A 23,235-nucleotide genomic window follows, 5' to 3' on the forward strand; every position below is an offset into this window, starting at 1 on the left:
TGTTTGTTGTTATTCTGTATTTTTTTTTTTGTTAGTTTATTTGGAACAAAAGTAGACAGACGGTTTACAAAAATTGTAGTAAAGTATACAAATAGGATGTTAAGCTAAAACGAAATAAAGTAAGATTACTGTTGATAGTCTTAAACTAAGGTAAAAAGAAGGTTAGGGCAGTCAAAAACCATAAGTCGAGAAAAAGACAACCCAAAATGCTTGAAATTTTGTGCAAACACAATTTTTTTTATTTCACCAAAAGTACATAGCCACTGTACGAGACAAGGGTGCATACGCTTAAATGTCTCGCCTTCTTTACTAATCATTGATATTACGTTGATAATCCAAAATATGAAGCTTTACAATAACTATTTCATAAACTTATGATGATCCAAGAAAATGAGGTCAATGTTACATAAACCAAACGAGAAAAACATGTACACCTTATAATCATTTAATACACTGAATATAGTTGACCTATGAGAGGGCCGCGAAAGGGTAAAGGGAGACAGGGAGAGAGGGGGTGGTAGAAAGGAGAGAAGGGGCGGGAGAAAGGAGAGAAGGGTATGAGAAAGGAGAAAAGGGGTAAAAAAGGAGACAAAAATGTATATTTAAATTCTTAAAATTTAGCAGGAAAACAATTATTTAATACATGAGTTATGCAAAAGATTAAAGAAAGTGCTAATAAAAGGTAAAATAACCTAAAAAAAAAACAACTCCAAGGAAATTAAAAACGGAAAGTCTGAAATCAAACGGCAAAATCAAACAAATGGATAACAACTGTTATATTCCGAATCGTACAGGCATTTTCTTATGTAGAAAATGGTGAATATTGAACTGGGTTTTATGGCTAGCCGAACCTTAGGCTCACTTTGGACAGTCGCAGAAAATTCCCCAAAATGGCATAGTAACAAAAAAATATTCCCAACGTCGTCACTAATTCATTACAATCTCTTATAGATGGAGAAAGACTTAAAACTAACAATTTCCTGGATTTTATTGTGAGCCCGTGTGCATGTATAGAGACCGTGACATTTCACCATCCTTGTTGTTTTTTTTTTTTTAGATAAAGTGCTTCAAAGTTGATCGATATGTATAGAATTTGGCAGAAAAATGATACCATTACTTAATATAGAGTAACATTTTTTTACTGAGAGGTATTGAAAAATATGTAACGGGATCTGAATGGTGTTTGTTATTTTGTTTTCATTTAACCTATCTGGTTTTCCTAAATTTCCTATTATTAATGCTGAGTTCATGAATACGTAATTCGTATTCGATTCACATTAAGTTTTATTTCCAACTAACAGGGTACACATTCAGCTTCAAAAAGTTGATTGAGTGAACAGTGATTTTTAAATACAATATGAATTTATTGATTTGACGTTAAAAATGTCCGGTGGCAAATATTTCAGGCATGTTCAGGACGATACATTACAATTTGAAATTAATGTGTTTAATGCAGCCATCAAAAAGGGTACTAATAAAACATCCCGTCAGATGTAAAAGAGTGAAAGATAAAATAATACATGTTTTAATATAGTATATATATTCTCTGTATGATATAAACGTTTGGGTCGTGTGCAAAGTTGCGGACAACCTTGCAAACTGTAAGTCAGTCAACATTGTCATTCATGAAAAATGATATAATAAAAAAAAATCTGAGAACATACATGCATCCTCTATAAGTAAAACACTCGGTGCATTATAAAAGTTCCACCTTGAAATTGTACACTGTAGATGGAGGAAGTCGGACTCTGCGTGCCTTTATATATTTTCAAAAGTCTTGACTGAATATGATGACTTTTGGTATATATATTTATACTAAAGTTGACATAAAAAATATAGCACTCCGAAATAAGTTGTATAAACCCTTAGCTACATCCTTTATGTCGATTAAGTGAGGGACAGGCGGCCAAATGGACACGGGTAAAACAGTATGATCGCGTCATTTTGTCGAGGGAACAAAATATATAATAAGCGTTTATGATTGTATTTGTGTTCTAGATATATTTCATAGTATTTGGTGACAACATTTATTTTTGAATAAGTAGTTTATAGTGGAATATAGTTCGGAAATCATCAATTGTACATCATGTCAAACTCAACAACAAAACACACCCATCCCTGTACACCCAAGTGTAAATTAACATGAACCAAAATTATGTTAAAATGTATTTTTTTTTTTCAGTTGGTTTCTGCATTTGAAGAAATACAGGCAAACAATCATATCTCTTTATTTTTTTATTTTTTTTGCGTTCAGAGCGCTTTTCTGGGTTTACCTTCATCAAAGTACCGATTATTCATTTATTGTTGGCCACTGGGTTTTATTTAATGAGTCGTTGGATTATAAATTTCAAGAAATGATTTGTTTTGAAATACGGAATTAGTGAAAAAATATGTAACGGGGTTTGAATGATCTAATTTTATTTCGTCCCAACGGGTGTGCATTAATTAAGTGTTGACATCCCAAAATGACAAGCCTTTGTTAACTTTTTCCTCATTCCGATGTTGCTGTCCTGTGTAAACTGCGCTTATACGATTACAGTATTGGCATTCTGTTTCTTACAAGCTTCCGGAGCCATATTTTCTGTACAGTCCAATAATATTTCAAAAAATGCTTACACTTGGAACATACAGGGAAAGTTGTGCGCCAAAATAGCTTTAATTCTAAAAATCATTTTCTGCCTGATTTTCAACGACTGCTAGTACTATGTATTTTCGATAAATTATATGTGTTTTATTTTCCAAAAGAATTTTCTTTTTCTTTTTTGCAAGCAGCGTTTTGGCAACCATTTTAAAGGAATTGGTTTCTTAACGAAATTGCACTAATAGTGTTACAAAAATTCCCCGTAATTTAACTCATTATCCTGCGTTTCTATAGTTTGGATTTATACTTTAAAAAAAAAATCATTGGGAAATTACGTGATGCATCAGAGTTGCAAATTACAAACAGAAGCTTCTCAGACAGTGAAAAAGTAATAGAGGTTCTTGAAGCAGAAGAAACAACACTTCTATCTCGTGAGAGGACAAGACGTGGACGAACCATAAAAACAAGACATTTGATCGATTTAAAAAAAAAAATAGCATCCTGTAGACTATTTTTTCATGATGCAGGGTGGGAGACAAGAGAAAGGGGTTGGGAGAAAGGAGAGGAGGGGCGGGAGAAAGGAGAAGAGGGGCAGGAGAAAGGAGAAAAGGGGTAGGAGAAAGGTACCCCCCTTTCCGCCCCCTCACCTATTGCTTATAGTTTCTTAGACTTAACCAAAAATAAACCTAAACATTGACCAATGAACCATGAAAATTATGTCAAAGTAAGAGGAACCATGCCAGGCAGACAAGTCAAGCTTACAATCCTTCCTTATAAGAATTTTGTTGTTCTATTGCTTCAAGTTAAAAAAGAAGACTAAAAACACAAAATGTGACACTGAGCAATGCACCGTGAAAATGAGGTCAATGTCAAATAAAACCTGCGACTGAAATATACACCATAAATATTTTCATAACCAAATACAGTAGACCTATTGCATATATTATAAAAAAAAGACCAAAACTCAAACTTATTTTTGATCACAGAACCATGAAAATGAGGCCAAGGTCAGATGACACCTGCCAGTTGAACATGTATACCTTACCATCATTCCATACGCCAAATATACTAGTCCTATTGCTTATTGTAGTGTAACCGGAGAGCACGAATTTCATTACAAAATTGCTTGTCTCCACTGGGACTCGAACCCGGGTCCTCTGTGTTACGAGGCAGCGCGCTAACCGACTGAGCTAAAGAAGTACTTCCTTAGCTCAACTGCTTACGGCTGACTAAGTATCTACTAAGTTTTTCTAAGGGAAGCAATCCCGTCAAACTTCCCCACCTCAAGAGTCATTATACACTATAATAATGATATCTTCATCTTTTTTATATTTATATTTTAACCTGGCTAGGTAATTCTTCTAACCGTGGGTTATTATTGTTGGGCGGCAATGTAACCGGAGAGCACGAATTTCATTACAAAATTGCTTGTCTCCACCGGGACTCGAACCTGGGACCTCTGTGTTACGAGGCAGCGCGCTAACCGACTGAGCTAAAGAAGTACTTCCTTAGCTCAACCGCTTACGGCTGACTAAGTATCTACTTAGTTTTTCTAAGGGAAGCAATCCCGTCACAGTATCTTGAGATATGGATTTTACCACCAACCACCAAAGTAAACTTGGCCTTGTTCACTGCCTCCATGAAATGAGTTTGAGGTCAAGTGAAAACTGTCCGACAGGCATGCAGACCTTGTAAGGTACGCACATACCAAATAAAGTTATCCTAATACTCATAATAATAGAGAAATAAACATCACAGAAATCTAACTTCTTTTCAAAATAGTCATTGAACCAAGAAAATGAGGCCAATGTGACAGACAGAAACTTCGTAACATAAGGCATCTATATACAAATTATGAAGCATCCAGGTCTTCCACCTTCTAAAATATAAAGCTTTTAATAAGATCACTATCCCTATGTCGAGGTTCTTACTTAATTGTGACAGTGATCAGTCAACTGCCAGCTTCAGTCTATTTCTGTAAATTGGCTGACATGCATCATATCACCTTCTTCAGGACATATTGTTTGATCTAGCAAATTCAGTATAAAATACAAATAAATTCACAATACCTGACATTTATTATTATTTATACTGCACTCGTTCTATTTGAGCAGTCAAAATGCGTTGACTGTATATTTCTATGTCATATACAGTCACTGACCCGATATCACTTTTCCTCATGAATATTTAAATTGAAAATGCCGAAATAATATTTAATTATTCATACGACCTCTTCAACCTGTTCTTGTTTCCAATGCATACAACGACGCGTGGATCGACTAAACCTTGTTTCTTTTGCAATTATTGGGAAAACATATTTCATTTGTTAATATTTTTTGTTTGCAACCTATAAATTATTATGTTTCATGCTTATGGTTGCTATTTAAGTCCAGACTCAAACGATTTCGTTCACCGTCGAGTGTGAGTTTCAACAGGTAAATATGTACATTTCATTGTGTTGTATATTTCTCTGCGAGCATGATATGAGGCCTTTTTAAAGGGGATTTTCCCCAATATTTAAATCCAATAAATAACCTTAACGCATTAAACAACCATTGAAAAGGGGTTTTTAGATTGCAGTATAAAGACAATAATAGTGCATTGACTTGACATATCAACGATATAAGGATTCGGCCCGAAACGGGGAAATAGCTCGGCACAGCCTCGCATTTCCCCGTTTCTAAGCCTCATCCTTATATCGTTGATATGTCAAGTCAATGCACTATTATTGTCTATATAAGAGGAGAGTTGCCTTATTGGGCCCATTCCACATGTTCTTATTTGCACAGGAGCGCAATAATGCGACCACCAAGGACATATATGTATACCTCTAACAACGGTAACACAGCAACCTAAATAATGCCTTACGATAATTTTAGTAGTATTGTCATGCAGTTATAACCGTGGAGCGTGACTGATTGAATACAATGATTGCAGTTTGCCAAACGTCCAGTGGCAAATTGTTGATACATATTCAAGTCATATTGAAATGATTACAGTTTGCCAAACGTCCAGTGGCAAATTGTTGATACATATTCAAGTCATATTGAAATGATTACAGTTTGCTTTACGTCCAGTGGCAAATGGTTCATATATATTCAAGACGTATTATAATGATTGCTGTTTACTTCGTTCAATGGCAAGCCAAAAAATCTAATAAGTACATTCTGTTAAGTGGATCGACTTAAAAAAAAAAAAAAGGACAGTCCATTTTTACTGCCCCTGGTATGACGAAGATGTATATCATGCACACCCAAACAAAACACTCACCTTTGCAAATGTTTTAAGATGAATAATTGAACTTGTATGTGCATAATCTTACCAAAGTAAACTGAGTCTCATTTAAAACTGCAGAAATACCAAAAGACAATGGAATAAAACTGTTTTTACAGATTCAAAGTAGTTTGTAAGGGAGGATGTATATCTCGCAAATTAATTTTGTTTTACACATGTCCGTCCGTCTGTCCCTTTATGGGTATATAGTTATTCCAGATAACTTCTACAGTTTGAATCCTTGGAAGCTTTCACTTTGAGCCTGGCTGTTTGTATATATATTGAAAATGTGCATGTGGTCAGAGTTTTGATTGATATTAATACATGTATATGCTCTTTTAGGAGATAGTTAAACTTTGTCATTTGTTTGTACATATATTGAAGTGTGAATGTGGTCAGGGTTTTGATTTATATTGGAAGTGTGCATTTGGTCAGTGTTTTGATTTTTATTGATATTTGCTCTTTTGGGAGAAAGTCATTTTTGGAGTATTAACTTGAATAAGAGGTGCATAGCTTTTCTGAATAACTTCTCATATAGTGAACCATAGAACTAAGTGCTCCCATACTCAACTTTGTGTATTTCAAAATAACACTTTGCATCTGCAGGGGCATCATTTGTGTCTCCCATACACAATTACATCTTAAAGAAAGTCCTACATTGACTTTGTTAGAATAAAGTTACTTCAGAGTGGAGTGCTGGGGTCTTACTTTGTCTAGTTTTTAATCCATCTGCCCAATGCATTCATTATTTGTTCAAAGACATACATATCAAATGCAGACATATGTACACCAAATGATTGACCAAAGTATGTACTTGAAAGGAACATCTAATTACTGAATGTAAAATTGCACTGAATAAAGTAAAACACAAACTATTTATAGCAGATCTTATATTTTATAAATCCATCTTCTAAATATGTCCCAAAAAAAAAAAAAAACTTCATACATGTAACTAAAGCTTATAAAACCAAAACATTGACTGAGTGTAAAAGAACATACATGCAATATCATACTTTCTAAAAATAAACTGTTATCACAGAGATATGTCTCGCCTTTTTGTTATTTTGATAATGCAAACTATTTAAAGTCAATAGACCATGACTTAGGGGACAGATCCAAATAATCTCCGTGGCAATGAGATGTGGCAATGGTAATACATCTGCATACCAATTATCATTGACCTACCACTAGTGGTTCCCCATAAAACTGACCTAATCACAAAGTATTACATTGTTGACTCCATCGTCGTCGTCGCCACTGACGACAGCATGCCTATGTCTCGCTTTTTGACTCTGTCAAGGCCAGACAAAAATTTAATTCAAGACAAAAAGAAAAACCAAATCTTCAGATTTTATGTTACATACAAAAGATGTCTAGTCATTTGTTGTAACCATGACATATTTTTCTTTCTTAATATAAATTATAATATGCAATTGCTGAGAAATCATTATTTATAAAATACAGATATTGAAATTAAGTGTTTTTACCTACAAGTTTTCATGCAGAAACTACATCATAGCATTATACTAATACAAAAAAATAGAGGCTCTAAAGAGTCTGTGTCGCTCACCTTGGTCTATGTGAATATTAAACAATGGACACAGATGGATTCATGACAAAATTGTGTTTTGGTGATGGTGATGTGTTTGTAGATCTTACTTTACTAAACATTCTTGCTGCTTACAGTACTTTCAGCGGAAAATGTTATTGAAAATCTTCAAATTTTAAGAAAATTGTTAAAAATTGACTATGAAGGGCAATAACTCCTTAGGGGGTCAATTGACTATTTTGGTCATAGTGACTTATTTTTAGTTCTTACTTTGCTGTACATAATTGCTGTTTACAGTTTATCTCTATCTATAATAATATTCAAGATAACAAAAAAACAGCAAAATTTCCTCAAAATTACCAATTCAGGGGCAGCAACCTAACAACCGATTATCTGATTCATCTGAAAATTCCAGGGCAGATAGATCGTGACCTGATCAACAATTTTACTTCCTGTCAGATTTGCTCTTAATGCTTTGGTTTTTGAGTTATAAGCCAAAAACTGCATTTTACCCCCATGTTCTATTTTTAGCCATGGCGGCCATCTTGGTTTGTTGGCCGAGTTACAGGACACATTTTTTTAACTAGATACCCAAATGATGATTATGGCTAAGTTTGGTTAAATTTGGCCCAGTAGTTTCAGAGGAGAAGATTTTTCTAAAAGATTACGAAGATTTACGAAAAATGGTTAAAAATTGACTATAAAGGGCAATAACTCCTAAAGTGGTCAACTGACCATTTTGGTCATGATGACTTATTTGTAGATCTTACTTTGCTGAACATTATTGCTGTTTACAGTTTATCTCTATCTATAATAATATTCAAGATAATAACCAAAAACAGCAAAATTTCCTTAAAATTACCATTTCAGGGGCAGCAACCCAACAACGGAATGTCTGATTCATCTGAAAACAGGGCAGATAGATCTTGACCTGATGAACAATTTTACCCCATGTCAGATTTGCTCTAAATGCTTTGGTTTTTGAGTTATAAGCCAAAAACTGCATTTTACCCCTATGTTCTATTTTTAGCCATGGCGGCCATCTTGGTTGGTTGGCCGGGTCACCGGACACATATTTTAAACTAGATACCCCAATGATGATTATGGCCAAGTTTGGTTAAATTTGGCCCAGTAGTTTCAGAGGAGAAGATTTTTCTAAAAGATTACTAAGATTTACGAAAAATGGTTAAAAATTGACTATAAAGGGCAATAACTCCTAAAGTGGTCAACTGACCATTTTGGTCATGTTAACTTATTTGTAGATCTTACTTTGCTGAACATTATTGCTGTTTACAGTTTATCTCTATCTATAATAATTTTCAAGATAATAACCAAAAATAGCAAAATTTCCTTAAAATTACCATTTCAGGGGCAGCAACCCAACAACAGAATGTCCGATTCATCTGAAAATTTCAGGGCAGCTAGATCTTGACCTGATGAACAATTTTACTCCTGTCAGATTTGCTCTAAATGCTTTGGTTTTTGAGTTATAAGCCAAAAACTGCATTTTACCCCTATGTTCTATTTTTAGCCATGGCGGCCATCTTGGTTGGTTGGGCGGGGCACCGGACACATTTTTTAAACTAGATACCCCAATAATGATTATGGTCAAGTTTGGTTAAATTTGGCCCAGTAGTTTCAGAGGAGAAGATTTTTCTAAAAGATTACTAAGATTTACGAAAAATGGTTAAAAATTGACTATAAAGGGCAATAACTCCTAAAGTGGTCAACTGACCATTTTGGTCATGAAAACTTATTTGTAGATCTTACTTTGCTGAACATTATTGCTGTTTACAGTTTATCTCTATCTATAATAATTTTCAAGATAATAACCAAAAATAGCAAAATTTCCTTAAAATTACCATTTCAGGGAGAGCAACCCAACAACGAAATGTCCGATTCATCTGAAAATTTCAGGGCAGATAGATCTTGACCTGATGAACAATATTACCCCCGTGTTAGATTTGCTCTAAATGCTTTGGTGTTTGAGTTATAAGCCAAAAACTGCATTTTACCCCTATGTTCTATTTTTAGCCATGGCGGCCATCTTGGTTGGTTGGCCGGGTCACCGGACACATTTTTTAAACTAGATACCCCAATGATGATTGTGGCCAAGTTTGGTTAAATTTGGCCCAGTAGTTTCAGAGGAGAAGATTTTTGTAAAAGTTAACGCAGGACGACGACGGACGCCGGACGCCAAGTGATGAGAAAAGCTCACTTGGCCTTTCGGCCAGGTGAGCTAAAAATGTTTGCGGTTGTATAAAAACCACCTGCAAATCACTTTAAAGGCAAAATTGTAAAAAATAATATTTAGTTCTTGTAATTTAAAATAAAATGTGATTGAACAACTTCATTGTTAAAAAAAAACCATATAAAGTTTCAAATTGATTGGACTTCAACTTCATCAAAAACTACCAGTTACCCTTAATGTCCTTTTGATATCATTTGTCAATTTTGAAGCACCCTGCTAAAATTAATACTTGTTGGTCATGTAACAATGGGAACTTGCTTCAACATTTTATCTAATTAACATTTTTCATTAGTATATCTATAACAGTTTAATCATAACAGAAATATACATTTTTTTCAATCCAGGGGGAGATAATTTGACTATACAGTATTGTAAATCAACGTAATTGACTAACTGTTACTGTACCCTATATTCAGTAGCAAGGGGGAAAAAATGGGATCCTTCATTGGTTTTGCTTAAAAGCAATTAATTTATTGATTTAACGTATGTACTCCATTTAAAAAATAGATTATAGATAAAACAATTTCCCAAATTTATTCTATTCAAACTTGTTGTATAATTCAGACTGATTATTTCTTAAAAATATGTGTGGTATCCTCAAGACCTTAAATTGATTTAAAAAGATATATACACATTTTCTTCAGTTTAAGGAAAACTAAAGAAAAAGTCCCATTCTAGTTCTGACAAAATAAGATGCATGACCTTTTCTAAGGTTAACAGTAAATTTATACATGTAAATATGAGAACAATCATTGCATTCCTCACACATGTATTACAAGTGTACATTTGTGTATGAACTTCATTTTGTATGTGTTTTATAATGTGTTGTTAGTGAGGATCTTTGTGTGAATGATTTACAACATTTTTCACAAGAATATGGTTTTTCTTTGGTATGAGTTCTAAAGTGTACGTCCAAATAACTTCTGATTGCAAATGTTTTACCACACAAGTCACAGACATAAGGTTTGTTTGTTGAATGCTTTAACTGTTTATGTGTATTAAGTCCACATGACTGGGAGAAACCCTTATCACAGATGTCACAAACATAAGGTTTTTCTCCAGTGTGTGTTCTCATATGAAGTTTCAAATTACAAGGTTTCTTTAATGTTTTTCCACATACAATGCAGCTACAATTTGTCGATGCAGAACTGGAATTGTTATTATCATCTTTCAGATTAAGAATACTGATTCCAGCTACATCTGTTTCTTTCTCTCTTTTAGATTTGTTTTCGGTTTTTTTAAATTCTAGATAATCCTTAGTAGATATATCTGTTCCATTTTGACATTCAGATTCTTTTACATTGTTTTTTAAGTCTAGATTCGCCTTAAAAGGTACATCTGTTCCTTTTTTACTTTTAGATTTGTAATCATCATTTTTTAAGTCTTGATTCTCCTCAGAAGATACAACTGTTCCGTTTCGACTTTTAGATTTGAAATCATTGTTTTTTAAGTTTAGACATGCTAGATAATTCTCAGAAGGTACATCTGGTCTGTTTTGACTTTTAGATTTGTAATTATTGTGTTTTAAGTCTAGATAATCCTCAGAAGGTTCATCTATTCTGTTTTGATTGTTAGATTTGCAATCATTGTTTTTAACATATAGATAATCCTCAGAGGGTACATCTGTTCTGTTTTGACTTTTAGACTTGCAATCATTGTTTTTAACATCTAGATTCTTCCAAGAAGATACATCTGTTCTGTTTCGACTCTTAGATTTGCAATCATTGTTTTTAACATCTAGATTCTTCCAAGAAGATACATCTGTTCTGTTTCGACTCTTAGATTTGCAATCATTGTTTTTAACGTCTAGATTCTTCCAAGAAGATAAATCTGGTATGTTTTTATTCATCAATTCAGTACTTTTATTTCTAAATTCTAAATAATCCTTACTAGTTTCTTCCAAATTGTTTAAATTTTTTGATTCATAATTTTCATATCTAAAGTCAAGGAAATCTTCATAAGAGGCTGCTTTAATGTTCTGATTTTCTAATTTAATATTGTTATTTCCCAGGTCTAAATATTTCTTAGAAGACACTGCTGTAATGTTATGATTATCTAATTCAGAACGAGATTCCTTTGAAGAGTAACCAGATTTGTAACACCTAGAAGAAGCTGAGTAATTGTGATTATTAGATTCACAATTGGAACCATAACTTCCATTTTGAATGTCTACTAAATTTCCTTCAGTTTCTCCAAATGATAATTTTGAAGATATTGGTTCACAAATAATAAATTCATTTACAAAACATTCAGGTTTAAATTCCTCCTCTTGGAAAATAGAACTGCTGTGAGCATTTTGTGGTCCAATAGAACTGCTGTGTGTATCTTGTGGTCCAATAGAACTGCTGTGTGCATCTTGTGGTCCAATAGAACTGCTGTTTGCATCTTGTGGTCCAATAAAACAGCTGTGTGCATCTTGTGGTCTAATAGAACTGCTGTTTGCATCTTGTGGTCCAATAGAACTAATGTGCTCTTGATCCTGGTCTTCATCAAATGACAGATTATTGGCTAAGTTGAAAGACAAATGATCATCTACAATAGAAAAAAGCTATTTAATAACCTGGCAGTGAAATATTTTCACTATTCTTCCTTATATTTCTTTGCTTCTGGTAAACTATCATGTGGGATCCATATATTATAAAATGTCAAGTTAAAAATGTCATTTGTTGAAATCAGTCCACTTGTGACAGAGTTTGACTAATAAAAGAAAAATCTATCCGCAATAAGAATATATACATTGTAGAATCTACCACTGCATAGAGTTTGGTATTCTTGTCTTTGATTGTAGAAGCATTGAACATGTTGAATCTGTTTCTTCCGTTAGCAACATGATGAGTGTCAAATGTGAAGCAGAATATACTGACCTTTCTGGAGTACCTAAGATCACCAGTGGTTTTTAGTTTTTTTGGTGGGGTATGTGTAGCTTAGTCTTTAGTTTTTTAATGTTTATAATTTGTTTTAGATAAAAGGAGATGTGGTATGAGGGCCAATGAGAAAACTCTCCATCCAAGTCACAGTTTGTAAAAGTTAACCATTATAGGTCAAAGTACAGTCTTCAACACAGAGCCTTAACTCACACCAAAAACATGAAGCAGGCTATAAAGGGCCCCAAAAATGACGTGTAAAAACTAGTGTATTATCTGTTAGTCTTTCCATAATTTTTTGGTGGGTTTTTGTCATGATGTTGTAAGATTTTCTTTATGATTTTTGACTGTCTGTTTGGTATCTTTTGCCATTTGTTTTAGCCCAATAATCACTTCATTCAAATCTGACTGATCACTACGGCCATAAAAAAGAATAGGTTTGTTTGCCAAAAGTTTTTTTTTAATCAGACAGGCATGAAGACTAATAAACACCCAATACTTCAATTTCTTTTTTTGAAAAAAAAGAAAAGAAAATGCCTCTCTACCTACCCACTGTCTCAACCTTTGGGTAGGGTTTGGGCAAACCAAAATATTTTTAATTGTGGCCTAAAGAGGAAATAACATCATCATGTCCTGTATTTTAAAATAAATTTTTCAAACTTTACAATTTACCTTGTTTCTTTCCTCCAATTTTCTGAATGATCTGTTCCTTTAGACGTTCTAGAGTTTGAACATTTGAAATTTTACTCCTTTTATATTTTGTTCTACTGTGCAAGTTGTCATCACTTGTTTTCCTTTTCTTTATACATGTACTCTGTTTATCCTTGACGCAAAGTGATTCTTTGTCAATTTCAGTTTTTATATTATGCCTGAAATCTTGCATAGGTTCATAGGTTAAGCCATACTTAAGTAATCGAGCACTGGTGCATAACTGAAGGGACATTTCCCCTTCCTGAATAGCAATTTTCAAAGCTGTTTTCAAATGTGAAGGGATCTTAAACAATGCGTCAAATAAACGTGTACATTTCACTTTGTCATTTGTATGTTGCTTCAAGGCACTAATTCTTTCAAACTTCAGTGTGGAGCTACTGTACACCCAACCTGTTTCATAGCCATCTCCAAAATACTGTACATGGTACATTCTAAATCTATCTGTATAAAAAAAATTAAATAGATCTCTATAGCTTTCAGCTTCAATATATAAGCCTGAATTGCTGATTATGACAAAATATACAATCTTAAACATTCTTGGCTTTCAAATATTCAGTTTTGAGATAGCCTTAATATAAAGTTTAAACCCTAAAAGTGGCTCAGACTCCTGAAATTTATAAAGTGTTGTTTTCAATTTTTTACACTTTTAGCAACAGTGGAAATCATTTTACATATACTGAGAACATACATACTGAGTACATTGTATATATACTGAGTATATTGTATCTATACTGAGTATATTGTATATATACTGAGTACATTGTATATATACTGAGTACATTGTATATATACTGAGTACATATATACTGAGTACATTGTATATATCCTGAGTACATATATACTGAGTATATTGTATCTATACTGAGTATATTGTATACATACTGAGTATATTGTATATATACTGAGTATATTGTATACATACTGAGTACATTGTATATATACTGAGTACATTGTATATATTCTGAGTACATATATACTGAGTACATTGTATATATACTGAGTACATTGTATATATACTAAGTACATTGTATATATACTGAGTACATTGTATATATACTGAGTACATTGTACATATACTGAGTACATTGTATATATACTGAGTACATTGTATATATACTGAGTATATTGTATATATACTCAGTATATTGTATATATACTGAGTACATTGTACATATACTAAGTATATTGTACATATATGTGAAATATATCAGATTGTGACCAGGTTTGATCAAGATTTACCAAAACTAGAGGCTTTCAAGAGCCAGTGTCGCTCACCTGAATTTACTGATGCTTTGGAAATCATGTAAAATAAGGTTAAAATTTAATTAATAGTACATGTATTAGATAAATATGCATTATTAGATATTATTAGGTGCTATAATGATATCCAAAATAATTATATAACCAAAAACTGCAAAATTTCCTTAATATAACCAATTCAGGGGCAGCAACCCGTCTGAAAATGTAATGGCAGAGAGATCTTAACCTGATGAACATTTTCACCCATGTCAGATTTGCTCAAGTATCATTATTTCAAGGCATAATAACCAGATAACCTCAAAGGTGTCTTTGACAATTTCAGTTATCTTTGACTTAACTATGGAACTAATTGATTATTACTTTTGTTAACTGGATGTTAACACTTTAATACAATTTTCAAGATAAAAGCCAACTAAATGGCTAAACCACAGCAAAATATCTCCACCCCTGTATTCTCTACCAATATACAAAAGCTTTCTGTCAAACAGTTCTAAAGAAGTTGTAGTAATTTTTACACATTTTTATTTAAGGCCTGCTGATGCCCACCTCTGGGTACGGGATTTTATCGCTGCGTTGTAGATTCATTAATGGCCTTTAGGCTGTTATCTGCTCTTTTGTCGGGTTGTTGTCTCTTTAGCATATTCTACATTTCTATTCTATATTTTATTGAAAATAAATGTACTTGCCATGGATTTTGGTGTAATCATTGCTTTGTTCCTCTTTTGTTACCAGACATGGCCACCAGGGGTATCCAGAAAATTTGGCCCAAATACAGTCACCTACTGACCATTTTATTGGTATGATTTTCTCCATAGTAATTTGTTTCTTCTCATATCATAGCTAAGAACAGCAGCAGTTTATTTGAATGACTTAAAACCTTATCTTTAATAGATGTTTGTCTGTCACCTCCATTACATTATTCTATGTTTTCTGCTCCTTTCTTTTGTGTTATTCACTAAGCTGAAAAAATGAAGAAAAAAACATAAATTTTTTTATTCATTTTTAAAAAATGAAATGTTAATTTGTTCATGAGCATGATGAGCAATAAGTAATAACAAAAGTTCATCCTTGCATGAAGTAAGTATTGCAATTATAATTTCAGGTATGACCCATTAATATTGACCTCTGATTTTGGCACATGTTTATTGTAGAGAGAAGTATGTCTGTTGCCTCCATTACATTATTCTTTTCCTCTCCTTTCTTTTGTGTTAATTACTAAGCTGGAAAAATGAAATAAAATTATTTAAATATATAATTTTAGTTTTCCATTTAAAAAAAAATTGAAATGTTAAGTTGTAATGAGTATTAAGTAAAAACAGAAGTTTATCCTTGCATGAAGTAAGTAAGAATTGCAACTATAATTTCAGGTATGATATTGACCTCTGATTTTGGTACATGTTTATTGTCTAGAGAGAAAATGATTGCATAATAATCAACAACTTAATTAAATGAAGTTCTTTAAAGCAAGAAACATATACATGTGCCTGTCAAAAGCCAGCAATCTGCAATTCAGTGGTTGGATTTTGTTGTTGAATATAATTTTTCTTTTCTTATGTTGTACATTTGTTCTGTTACAGAAATATCATAGTGAAAGGGTTTGAAGCCAACAGTTTAACCCTGTCGCATTCTAAGTCAGAAGCTTCTGAATGACAAATAATTGACTGGTTGTCAATTTTTGCTGTTATTCATATTTGTTTTCTGTTTATGGTAAATTGCTTAGTTTATTCTTGGTTTGTGCCATTAACATTTCAGTTTTAGGATAGGGGAGGGTTGGAGCCTTCAAACTAATATAACCCTGCCACATTCTGTATTTCCCTGTCCCAAGTCAATGAAATATATTTCAGTGGTTGTCGTTTGTTGCTGAATATGATATTTTGCTCTTTTTTTTACATAAATCTGGCCCTTATTTTTCTCTTTTGAATTGTTTTACATTTATCATTTAGGGGCCTTTTAAAGCTTACTATGTGGTACAGTATTTGTTCATTGTTGAAGGCTGTAAGGTGATCTACATTGTAAAGTTCTTAACTTCTATGTCATTTAGTCTCTGGTGGAGAGTTGTCTTATTTGCAGTTATACCACATCTTCTTATTTTCATAATTTAAGATCAGATGCAAAACCTAAGAAACATTGAAACCTTTAAAAAATCTTTCTGCAATATTTTTAAATGTGTAATGTTATATCAAATACAATCCACATTTATTAAAGTATAGCTTACTGATCGTTTATAAATTGTATGAATTATTGTTTTGTTGTGGCCTATAAATTGACCCTACCAATATCGAAAATTTAGTTTGAAGAAATTTGGTTGCCTTATTCTAGCTCTACATAACAACAAGAAAAAAAGCATGAGTTAAAAGTCCTGTCCAGATAACCTTAAAAAACAAAATTCGAAACATGAATTCAGATTAATATTTCCATCTTTTTGATGATTTGGATTAAAAAAAGTGAATAATCTTAACACTTAACACAATCAGACAAGGCTGCCTTATTCATTTTTCTGTCACAAACAGGTCTTGTGTAGCTCCAATTTTTCTGCTCAGCTTAGCCTCTGTGATCAGTCAAAGATAGTACAATATATAATGACAGACATTATTCCAGTAAGGTCTGGTCTTCATTCTGTATCTTCTCGATATTAAAACATTTGTACTTTGCTTAGGACTCATTTTATCATATTTATATGGTGATCATCCTTATAAGAGAAAAGCATACTAGGCCCTGTGGGCCAGCTGAACTTAAAACTAAGAGTAAACTAGAGAGTTATATTTTCATCATCATAATGATCATTATCCAAATGATTGTTATAAGACTAAATTGTGATTCAAAACAATGAATTGTAATAATATAAGACTGGTTTTGAAATGCAGAACCTTCCATAAAACATACATGAATGTCCCTATATCATTCATTTATTCAGTTAAGCATTTATTATAATGTGACGTATCTGCAAAATCTTACATGACACAGCAAATTTATTTGATGACAAAAAAAAGTAGTCATGGTAGTAGGTCCGGTATGGGCTGATTTTGGCCTAAAACTTCTGGTTCATTTGTTGGAAGATTTTGGACACTTTTTAAACACTTATGCCAATTTTATAAAACTGCTATATTTTGGAACCAAAAAGGGGTCTTACTGAACCTTTTCCTTTGAAAAAATATAAAAATTTCAAATAACTTGAGACAAACACTAATTTTGATCATTGAGAAGCTTGAAATATTTCTTTAACAAAAGAAAAAGGTTAAAATTTTCAGAGTTATCTCCCTGTAGTGTTATGAACCACCTTAAACTATCTGTATTTGGATTCTTTTTAATAATTTATGAATACATATACATGTATACGTATTGCACAAAATTTTGTAAGTGCAACTTAACCAGAATATTGATTACTCATAAGCTTAAATGTACTTCATCAGTCTGGGAAATTAAGCGAATGAGTAAAAAAAATGATTTTTTTTAATAATTGTGAATTTATGTCATCTTGTTAGAAATAAGAAATGTTTTTCCAAGTAATTTCCTGACCATTTATGAATATATTTTTAATAAAAAGCATTCTTCAGAAGGAGATTAAAATCAAAGAGCAGAATGCTCTGAGGAATATGATTGCCATAGTTTTCATTGACACATGTATAGCAGTTCTGCCAACTTTTCATTAAGCAAATTAATGCGTGAGATTTGGCCAAAATTGAAAAGATCGAGGAAGAAAAAAATAGATCCAAGGATACTGCCGCAAAAAAAACATGAACATGCATGAGTCTCACGCATTTTTGGCAGCCCTGGTACAGCTGGATAGTATTATTTTCAAAACTAATTCAACTGCACATGCAAAATGTCACTCAACTTTAAAAATAGCCAATCCCGGATACAAGTGTATGAGCAATGTACTTATTGTGTTTTATTTTTGTACTATCAATTTCAAGTTTACTTTCCACAGCGTTCACTGAGAGTGAGAGAAGGTATTTCCACTTCGTATCTTATCACCGTTAATTCTAGGAGGAACCCCATTTCTAACTCTTTAAATATTAATTTCCTTTGGGTCAGTGGGTATGACTCCTTTCCGTACACACCCCTCTGTTTAAATTGAGATTGTTCTTAATATAATACGACGTTTATCGACTTCTAACGAGTTAATTTTTCTTGACGAGTCGCATTGTATTTCGATTTTGACGGTTAATACTTTCGAAAGGGAGACAACTTGAAACGATAATATGGAAGACTCCATTTCGGCCGAAGGGGTGTTATAGGTAACCTTTACGATGTGGACTACATTTATTTTAATTTAAATGATGCATATGATTTAAAATTATGCAACAACAATAACCCTCAATAGCAGACAGACATAGAAAGAATCCCATGAGTTTCAAATTAATCAATGAAGCGGGGAATCCAGAGCAACCACTCAATCTGATATCCCTTAAAATCAAGAAAACTAGGCATGCGCATTAATACATAAACAAACCCACGACTTGCGATTTGGAACTAGAACGTTTATTAAATGATATGATGAATGGTTCTCCATTTCTTTATGAGACTATAGTATCAAATATCAGTTTCATAACGGTAAAATATAGAAAAACTCCACTTCAGATCTTTTATGACAGAAATAGAATTATCTGAATTCAGAGAACTCGCGCATTAATCAAAACTGGGGAATTCTCTCTGACGTGTTTCTAAATTTATAAAACACTAAATATAAATACTGCTTAATTCGGATTTTCCGTGTTGTTAAAAACACGCATATAAGTCAAGGGAAATATCAAACATGAAGATTATGAGATGAACAACGGGAAAGTTGTTTATGTTCAATCCTTTTGCTTGTTTTTACCTTTTAAAGCAAGACAATCATAAGAATCTGAGATGTTGCTGAATGTTTAGAATAAAACAGTTGACGTGAAGGAATGCAGCCCTGAGTCAACGGTAAAAGTCTACAGATTGCTTGAAAGCAATCGTATCCCAAAAATAATTTGTTTCTGTGGCAAATCCAGTAAGGGTGTAGAAAAAATATGCTTCCCACTTCTGTTTTAAAAGAGAAAAATAACTATAATTTCTACTAATTTAACTTTTAAAGATAATTAGACCCACTTTCAACAAACCCTGATTCTGCCTCTGATACCCTCCATTAGCACAAACACATCTACATTAAATGGTTATGGCATACAAAATTAAGACAATCAACTGACAATAGTTAAATTGATTATAATTATATTAGAGTCACAGTGGTATTGACTATTCACAGCGAGGGAAAAAAAGACTATAAATATCGACAGTTAACACATTATTAATATTTATGAACAAATAAAAAAAGAACACCAACAAAAATTAGGTTGCACATTAAAAGAAATATAAGTTATACACTATGTTCTCAATAAAAACAATCATTAATATACTTTATGGTGATTTTTATAATGAAATGAATGACTGGTAGACTGCTATTTAAAAGTGCAGTCAAATGCTTCAGTGTTATAGCTGACTGCAATTTGATAAAATTGAAATTAAGATTTTTATTAATATTTTGTATATAGGTATCCCTCAATGATGTATAGCATGGACAGGATGAGAAGAAATGGTATTCATCCTCAATTTCTTGTCTGTTACAGGATAAGCAAATGCGTTTACTTCTTTCAGTGTTGGTATGTATAACACCCCTCTCAATTGCTAGGGAATGGGCACTTAGTTTAAATTTACTGAAAACTGATCAGTCAGTTTTGAGTTCACATATATCAATATATGGGGGCCTTTTTATACTTGTTTTAGTATGACAAAAGAAATTTAATTTTTCACATTTATTAATAGAACAGTTTATAATTTAATAAGCCTGGCCATAGTCTCATAGATTCTTTGCAGTGGCGGATCCAGAAATTTTCATAAGTGGGGGCCCACTGACTGACCTAAGAGGGGGCCCGCTCCAGTCATGCTTCAGTGATTCCCTATATAAGCAACCAAATTTTTTCCCAAAAAGGGGGGGCCGGGCCCCCTGGGCCCCCCTAAATCCGCCTCTGCTTTGTTGGATAGTATTTATGTGATATTTTAAATTAATAGTATCAAAAGTGAGATGATCAAAACCTAATTTCTTTAACCAGTCTTTTACAATGTTAACCCATTTACTTGTTTTCTCTACATTTTTATATATTTTATTGACCTAAGTGTTAGGTGAGTTCACAATGTGGTTTAGAAATGTTACAGCTAAAAGCTGAATTTTAAAGTACAAAGGGGTTCTGTTTGTCTGAGCTTAACAGGCTACATTTGTTGTTTTGCACTGTACCCCTAAAATTTCTTCAATAAATTTAATATGTAAATGTTCAAAAGGATCTGAATCTTTGAACACTTGGCTTACACCCCAAACTTCACTTCCATAAAGAGTTATTGGAACAACTAAAGTATCAAATAATTGTTCAAGCATATTACAGGAATTATCTAAAGAGACTGTTTTTTTTAATTTAAACCAAGCCTTTCTTCCTTTTTCCATAAGAAGTTTTTTTGAATGACTTAAACTTCCTGAACAATTTATAGTTATTCCAAGGTAACAATAAGATTTAAGTCTCAATCAACAATGATCAAGATGCTCACTTTCTACTTTAAAATAATTACAATGAGATTTTCCATTAGCATTGAATATTATAACTTTTGATTTTTGTTTGTTTGCATCAAGTTTCCATAGGTAACAAATTTAGTTAACTCATTAAGTGCATTTTGTACTTTGTAGCCCTTCTTGGGTTTCAGACAATAGAATGATGTCATCTGCATATAATAATGATGTCAGTTTAACATCTATAATAATTGGTTTCAAGAGTGTTTGCATGATTAAGGTCATTTACAAGGTCATTTATATAAATATAAGTGGGGCTAAGTACATCCCCTTGTATTACTCCGTAATTTGATATAAATTCATGGCTAATACCATTTTGAAATTAAATTCTGCATTTGTTTTCATTATACATTGATTGGATGACATTTAAAAGCTTGCCTGGAAGTCTGTTTTGGAGTAGGATGTAGAATAAACCTTCCCTCCAGACAGTATCAAAGGCTTTTCGCAGATCTATAAATGCTGCAAAAACTTTCTTTTTTTTAAGTCTTATATTTGTCTACCATTGACTTCAATGAGAAGATATGATCTGCTGTTCTAGCTTTTTCTTTGAAGCCAATCTGATTTTCACTAAGCAAATTATTGGTGTTAATAAACTTCATAAGTCTGGTGTGTATAATTTTATTGAATACATGTAATTTTCCCAAATTAGAAGTCGATGAGATACCACATGTGCATGATTGTTTATTGTGTGTTAGCTCCTGTTGTCGTATATACATGTTTATCATAATTGTATTGTAATTACTGTATAGATATTTCGTCTATTTATGTATGTATTTATATTGACCTCTTGTACACTGTTGTGTCTGAGGATAATAAAAGTTTGAATCTTGAATCTCTATAATTAGAGGGGTCAGATTTGTTCCCCTTTTTATGAATTAATGTAATCAGACTTTTGTTCCATAATTTTGGGAAGCTGCCTTTCATAAATTTAGGTTGAACAATTTTGATAAGGGTTCTAATAATACTGGCATACAGCATTTAATCACTTCATAAGAAACTAAGTCCTCAGCTGTTGATTTACCATTTTTAAGTGTTTTAACTGCATTTAAAATTTCAACTGGCTGAATTCGTTTATAATTCCGTTGTCAGAGTTGCATGCCATGTATTTAGTGTCTTTTTTAAGGCATTTAACTTTTCAATAATTATGTCATGGAATTTATTGTTTTGGATATTAGAAGTACTGTTCATTTTTTTAAAGTAGTTTATAAATAATTCTTGATCAAAATGGTTTTCTTCTTTTATTTCTGATACGTTTTTAATTTGTTAAGTAAATTCCAAAATGTCTTTGGGTCTTTTATCATATTAAGTGAAATTGACTTTTACAACTTCTTTCTTCTTGTTTACAATGGTTTACACCTTCTTCTTAATTTAGATTTGAATAAGTAAAATGATGTATGCCTTTGTATATTTTTTACAGATATTCTAACACATGTATACTAAGATTACATGCATTTGTGGGTGTTTATTTTCTAATTAATCTTTCACAATAAAAGATATCAATACCATTAAAAATAAAAAGTTGCTAATAGGAATCAAATTTACTACATGAAATTGTTACTTGGGTAATTAAAGCAGATGAGAGAAAGTACAGAGACTGAATACCAATACAGGAGGAGGGTTGCAGAAATGCCATCTGAAGAAGAAATCTGCAATTTGATACCAATGCTGATGATACAGCAGCTATAACAGCAATGTCAATATAAAAATATACTAGGAGTCTTGGAAAAAGAGAGCTGACAAAAAGATAGAAGAAAATAAAGAGTTTGTTGAAATGCTGGGAAAGTAAAATAAAACGTCAAAAGATTTAAAACTTTCTTTGATGACAATCGCAGTGTACCCTTATAAAATTGTCTTCTTCTAAATGGTTGATATTCCTCTCAAAGTGCAAGGGGTCTGTGCTAAATAAAATGTGACATACCTATTGTGTAATGATGACAGAAACTTGCTTTACAACTACATTTTGTGTCTGGTACCTGAGGCTGACGTGCAACTGGTGCAACTGCAAATTTTCTATCTACACATAAATGTGAAGTCGTTTCCGGAATAGTTCCGTAATCGCATTGCAATCACATTTCGTTATCAACCGGTTGGGAACAATTCCCTGTATGACTGAGGGAACATTTTAAGTGATACAACATATTTTTTTGTACAAACAGAGACATATAA

The 23,235-nt window shown here is 32.5% G+C and overlaps 1 protein-coding gene across 1 annotated transcript; it reads right to left on the minus strand.

Annotated features, from left to right (window-relative positions):
* Positions 1 to 7,191: 7,191 nt before the first annotated feature.
* On the minus strand, positions 7,192 to 23,152 carry LOC143044686 (uncharacterized). Its single transcript, XM_076216751.1, has 4 exons — positions 22,988 to 23,152; positions 15,176 to 15,449; positions 13,191 to 13,670; positions 7,192 to 12,186 (listed from the first exon to the last, which is right to left on the minus strand). Exons 2-4 carry the CDS (start codon positions 15,300 to 15,302, stop codon positions 10,454 to 10,456), a joined length of 2,340 nt encoding a protein of 779 aa, XP_076072866.1. The 5' UTR covers positions 15,303 to 15,449; positions 22,988 to 23,152; the 3' UTR covers positions 7,192 to 10,453.
* Between the last annotated feature and the right edge of the window lie 83 nt (positions 23,153 to 23,235).

Source organism: Mytilus galloprovincialis, chromosome 9 (assembly GCF_965363235.1).
Source record: "Mytilus galloprovincialis chromosome 9, xbMytGall1.hap1.1, whole genome shotgun sequence".
NCBI lineage: Eukaryota > Metazoa > Mollusca > Bivalvia > Mytilida > Mytilidae > Mytilus > Mytilus galloprovincialis.